General features: G+C 32.4%; 1 protein-coding gene across 1 annotated transcript; it reads right to left on the reverse strand.

Annotated features, from left to right (window-relative positions):
- Positions 1–956: 956 nt before the first annotated feature.
- Positions 957–6,141, reverse strand: LOC126968713 (gamma-butyrobetaine dioxygenase). Its single transcript, XM_050813803.1, has one exon. It carries the CDS (start codon positions 6,134–6,136, stop codon positions 4,901–4,903), a length of 1,236 nt encoding a protein of 411 aa, XP_050669760.1. The 5' UTR covers positions 6,137–6,141; the 3' UTR covers positions 957–4,900.
- Positions 6,142–6,685: the final 544 nt, after the last annotated feature.

Genomic DNA, 6,685 nt, shown 5'->3' on the forward strand with positions numbered 1-6,685 from the left:
AGGAACGATATATCTGCTTTTTCTCTTCTCATGGAGACCCTCCCTACATGAATATGAAATCATTTGTAAAGATAATAATAGTTTTCTGACTCGGAAACAAACATCCAATTAACAATACTTAATAAATTTTAATTGATGGTAACCCACTGTGCCTGAAGATTCCCCCTTAAGGGACTCATTTGATCAAACTTTGAAGAAACGTTAGGTTTGTTTGATAATTTCGTAGTTGTCATAAATTTATAAAAAGCAACCATCTATATAATTACTAGCTGACCGGACAGACGTTGTTCTATGCATAATAAATAAAATACGGTTTTTTTTTAATATGTCAATAACACCAAGAATTATTTTGTAAAATATGCTCCCTGTCAATGACGTTCTATATTATGTATAGAACGTCATAGCTCCCTATTGTTAACTATAATAAAATCCGTCCAACCGTGCGTCAATAAATTCTCTCATAGAAAATATGTTCATACAAAACAAATATTGAAATTAAAAATAATTATGGGTCTCAAAACGAGATAAAAACTATCCTACCTCTCAAGTTGGACTAAACTGCACTCGATGAAGTAATCCGCATATAAATACGTTCATTAGTTTAGGAGTCTATCGCGGACAAACAACGTTATGTTTGAATTATTCTGAATTGGCGGTTGAATGCAGATTAACTGGATCAGTGAATGCCGATCCTATAATGATTTAAAACTGAGGATTTTAAGCCTGACTGACTGCACATTTTAAAGAATTTCAGACTTTAGAGGAAAATATCTTTATTTCTGTAATCGTTTTTGGAATGAAATTTTGTGATAGGATTCTTTAAATCTCAGATTCCTTTGTAGCTCATCATTGCGATATAAAAGGTTTTCAAGTTAGTTTAAGAGTCTTTTGTTAGTGAATAATCTGGTCTATCTCTAGATGGAAGTACTTTGGAAAAATTATATTTAAGCGAGTGGTTGATATTAAATTAGATTTTATTTTTCGTCATAATATTAAACAGGGATATAAATGTTAATATAACAGATTTATGATAGTAATGACAAAAACTTAAACTAAGTTGCACGTAAAGATATGACGCACATTTTTTTATATAACAAGGCTGATTATTTTATCTATAATTATATATTATGTAAGCAATTGACGACAGTTGGAAGCGTGACTTTTGTCTGGGATCTTAGATCATTTACGGCCGTTCCCAATATACTATCTACAGATAGAGATAAATTACTACCTTCTACTGTCAGAAATTAGCTGTCAATAATCTGGAGCTGCCCCAATATACCCGATAAGTCATTCTTATCGCCTTATATTGGGACGCGTGAATTGAAATTTCCATACAAACTTTATATCGCTGGTAAGCTATGCGTCGTCCCATTGACAGACAGCGTGCTCGGATAAGGTGAGTTACCGTCGATAAGTTTATTGGGACACAAAAGTCAATAATAGTTACGATTTTTATCTCAAGCAAGAGATAGACTGAATATTGGGAACGGCCGTTATACGTCGAGATAGACTATGACAGCTGTGAAAACGTCGAAAAAAATTTTTGTTTAGAATTCACATCTATTTAGAGCAATTCACGCACACTAAAACAAAGTGTTATACACATCGCGCATTATTCCTGGCCTGTTTTTACCGGTTGAGCAAGAGACTCTATCTAGATACTATAGATAGATATTAAGGATACAAATATGGATGTATCATTGCAATACAATTTGATTATTATAATAATATTTGTTATTTTGGTACAACAAAACTTTGGGTGGACTAAAAACTTTGAATCTCCAATCTGGTACTTATACCCTCCCATGTGGTTCAGTGCACAAGTCTGCAAGCGGCATGCGTTTCAAAAGTCCTATGCTACCGTGTCCCCATAGACACGACAAGACAGCTGTCAAAAAGTTGCAAATATCTACGTATCCCTAGACAAAAACACCACAGATAATTTTTTACCGGATGTATTATTTATTGCTCTTGTTTCTGCGAGCCATAAAAACAAAGCGCAACGCTTTTGAAGACAAAATATATTATTTCGGAACATTATTTCGTGATTTTTATACAATGAACTCAATTGCAATGTTTTTATTTTGACGCGTTTAGTAAAATAGTCACAATTTCTTACATCTCTGAAAGAGCGGCGATATCACAGCACGAATCTATCATAAATCACTATTTATCTAGCAACCCGTAACATAGACCGCATAATGATACCTCGACTATTGTGAAAACAAGTGGATATAGTATCTCAAGTGGCCGGCGCCTGGTTTGGCGCCAAAACAGCTCAGCATATCAGAGGTACAGGCAAAATAAGCATTAAAACTGACAAAAAGGACTGCGATAATATGTGCGTGTCATACAATTACTCCCACCTACATATCTCACCCTTCGTTTTCAGTGTGTCAGTGAATATCCCTTGATAAATTTCACGCAAGAAACTTACATAAGTTTGCGCCAGACAGTGCAACTTACAAGAGATTGCACTTGAGAAGTTCTAATGGCTTCTAATAGTTGCGAACAATCAGTGTTGAAAGATGATATTTCCGGGACGGTCGATTGTTGCCTGTATATATCATTTAATGACTTTCTTCAATGTTCCTTTACACAGGAGCTTTCATATTTGTTTGCAATATTGCTTGTCGACCAGCATAGAGGTTAGTGACCCTGCCTACTGAGTTAGAGGTCCCGGGTTTAAATCCCGGTCGGTGCAAATATTTATATGATGAAACATCCACTTTACTAGTGAAGTGACTGGGCAAATGAGACTTAACATCTTATGTCTCAAAGTGATAAGCGCAATTGTAGTGCCGTTGAGAAGTTCTGGGTATTTCTAGAATCCTGAGCGGCACTCCATTGTAATGGTCAGGGCGTATGAATTACCATCAGCTTGACGCCCTGCTCGCCTCGTTCCTTATTTTCATATGAATTTAATGCTTGTTACCAAAAATGTATGTTTATTGTATTAAATATATCGATGTCTGGCACCCATAGTACATGCTTGCTGGCTATGCTTAACATGCCTAATTCGCTACAATATGTGTGAAGTATATCAGTTTTTATTAATATTATTGTTCGTTTACTCTTTATTGACTTATATTTGACGGAGCGTTGAACGAGGGTGGTTGTCGCTGTCAACACAAGTGACAGCTGACAGTCGCTCTGGCGGAGTGTCGCGGTTAATGGCAGCGAGGCCATGTTTTTTTTGTAACTGGGACGCCAACGCACCGTTCTAGCGACAAATCGCCGTTTATCTATTTAAACTTATCAAATTAATGTTCTATATGATTTGAATTATAAATACAGTTGCATACGAGTTTATTCCGTGTATATTTCCGTTCCTAATATAGATGTTGTAACAAACGCTTAATTTGAATCCAAATTGACAAAGTTAGCCGTTAAAATCAAATTTAGTTATTAATTATGAAATAAACAATTAATTAAATATATTTTTAATAATTGAAGAAAATAATTCAATTTAACTAAATTATATAATAGTCACACACATTTTTTAACTATAATATTAATTTTGTATTTATTTATTACATTAATTGCTGTTATTAAAATTACAAATATATTTTTTGGCCCTCTCTCATAGAAAAAAGCGATTCACTCAATTGTATGAAACGTGCAGTCATTGACAAATTGACAGATGACGGCTATAATCTTGTTAAAATAGGAGATAGCCGAAATCCACTACGTTTTAAGCAACTATTCGCTTTCAAACTTAGCCGGATTATACTAAGTGGCCAATCGCGATACTGTAATTACTACTATTTTGTACTTAGGTAGTCGCGCCTCTTATTACGTAGTTTAAATACATCCTCTTTGAACGATGGATGGAGATGAAAACCCTCCCCACGCGTATTCATATTTATTATATTTTAAATACAAATTCTAGTATATATTTTCAATATATTTGCACAAGCGCCCATGGTAAGCCGATGTTTGTACTCGCAAAGCAAATATTTGAACATACATTGAAACGTTCAAATATCTTTGAGATAATATGAGATTTCGTTTGCAATATTATCATAGTAAATATCTACAAAAAACTTAATTAAAGGATATTTTTTGAAGTGAAAGCTTATATAGCCGCGTTGGGCACTATTTGGTAGGGAACAATCTTATGTCGCTTTATCGATAAGCTCATGACTGGGGCATGCGATAAATAAATAATCGAATAAATAAATATAAATGCATAGTTAGAATTTTTGATGGGTGAAATCTCGTGAGTACGTGTCATCAAAACGCTTATAGAAGTATATCTAGAAATAATAAGATTGCAGATACAAATCAAATTAAAAAAAAATTAAGCATTAATAGCAAGAGCCTGAACTCGGGACAATCAACAAAATAGTTCTCATTTTAAATTTATTTTCGTATATCCTACATTTCAGTGGAAGATTATGGTCAGTTTTACTAGAATCCATCGCAACCCTGTGGTTGTGGATAACTTCTAATCTGTTTGATATAAGTTATAATTTTGTTTAGTTCAGATAAAGTTTTGATATGAAAGAACCTTGGGCCAAATGTTAAGTAGATGTGATCAATTTGAATACATAATAATATAATTAAAAATAACTAATTATTGAATATTTTTATAACTTTGTTATCCAAAGTTCTAAGTTCTTCGTGATTTAGATAAAGTTAGGTTATATTGTGTATCAAAAAATAATCAACGTACAGTGATTTTGTGAAAGTTTTCTTTTGTTGTAACAGGAACTCCGTTGTTTTCAAATTAGTTTTCGTAACGCTAGAATTCGTATCACTTTTAAACTTATTATGTTAATACTTCTTTATATTAAAGGAAATATTTAGTATCACCTTTATAATTCTAAATAACTATAATTAAGTTAACTAATATATTTTATTTTTTTATAGTTTATATTTAAAATATATCTGTTTAATCGATAAGATTAAGTTTAACTTTAACACACCTTAATCGGGAGTATATTTCATCCCAATCTATGTAAGCTCCAATCAGTTTTCGTACATTATTTTCACTATCTTCATATTTATTTCGCCCGTGTAATAATCTAATATTGTCAAAAACGAGAATGTTGCCTTCAGGAGTTTTAAATTTTGCTGCAAATTTTTTGTTGAAATTGAAAAATAGCTTGAGTGCTTTATACCAAGGAACAACATCTTCAATAGATCCCGGAAAGTGGCTGCCTCTTTGAGGTATTGAAAAATTTATTCGATTAATTTCGTCGTTGCTATCAATTTCAATAATCGGTGCTCTATAAAGTTTATAAAACTCGTTACCCGCCTCTTCACCTACATCACTCCACTCAACTTGAACGTTTGTTAGTAATTTAAAATCTTCTGGAAAATTATCTTTTATATATTTTGCAGTGTAGTGGCCATCAGATAAAATATTTTCACCGCCTTCTCCTTTGGTCTGTACCAAAAAATGCAGCATGTTAACTCCAGGACAGTATTCATAGTACGGTAAATCTGTATGGATCTGCAAGCTACTCGACAAGTAAGCAACGTTGCTGGTGTTTGTAACATTCTGTACAACAAACTTTTCTCCGTAATGTGTTCGTTTTGTAAAACCAACTCTTTTCACTATTTCATCAATTGCTGTTTCGCTATTTGGTGTTTTTTCAATCACCGAAACACCATAAACAGATGTATCGTTGAGCCATTTGTGTAGCGCCTCATCCGAACTAATAATATCTTTATAGTCATGTTTCTTGCAAATTTCATAGAAATCTTTTCCGTGCCACACAATTTTAGGCGATCTATAGATATCATCGTTATATTTTTTCTGATACTTTGGTGAAAAACTTCGCAATTTTAACCAGTTGAATCCATATTTAGATGTGTGACCATCGTCCCATGTTACTTGTAAGCTGTTACTATTCTTCGTAACTTTGACTGGCTTGGTATCAACATTGAAATTATTATAATCAATGATTCTACTCTTAGCTGTTACATGAAAACACTGTTCACATTGACAATTGTCTCTCAACCATACGTTTGGAAAAATTAGTTTTACACCATTTATATCTACGTGAATCACATCATGGACACTCCTATTTGAAAGTATATGCTTGGGATAACACCTTTTCACTTTTGCGTTTAATAAATATTTACAAATTTCATTAATTTTAAATGTTCTTGACGTGAACATGGTGAGTTTATTGAATGTGGAATAAAACTTCGCTATATCGTTATCTGAGACTAAACATACTATTTGCAACTCTCATGTAAATGAACTTGTAGTGAGATAGCAGATAAAAATTAATAGACGGATCACGCAGTGTTAATCAGTTAATATAACTTATAAGGTAGATTAATTATTTTTATTGAGGGCAAAATCTAATATATATGATTATTACGATGATTTAATTTTATCAAACTATTTCCTTACAGAATTTAAATAAATTAAATTTAACCATAAAAATAACAATCAATGTTATTCAGGCGATTGATATGTACAATTGATTGAATTTCGGGATAAAAAATATTGTTTACTTTAACATACAATCAATTAATATTCATTATATTTCATAATCTAAATAAATTTAGTTATATATACAGGAGTCTTCACATTTTAAAAAGTATTTTAGTGTATTAAGCCTACAAAATATATCTCCTATTTTAAGAAAATTAATATTCAAATATAAACCTGAAGGAAGATTTTCACAATGTGATGCCTTTGCCAAACCATCTTTTTCCC

The sequence above is a fragment of the Leptidea sinapis genome, chromosome 16, assembly GCF_905404315.1.
Source record: "Leptidea sinapis chromosome 16, ilLepSina1.1, whole genome shotgun sequence".
In the NCBI taxonomy this organism is placed as follows: Eukaryota; Metazoa; Arthropoda; class Insecta; order Lepidoptera; family Pieridae; genus Leptidea; species Leptidea sinapis.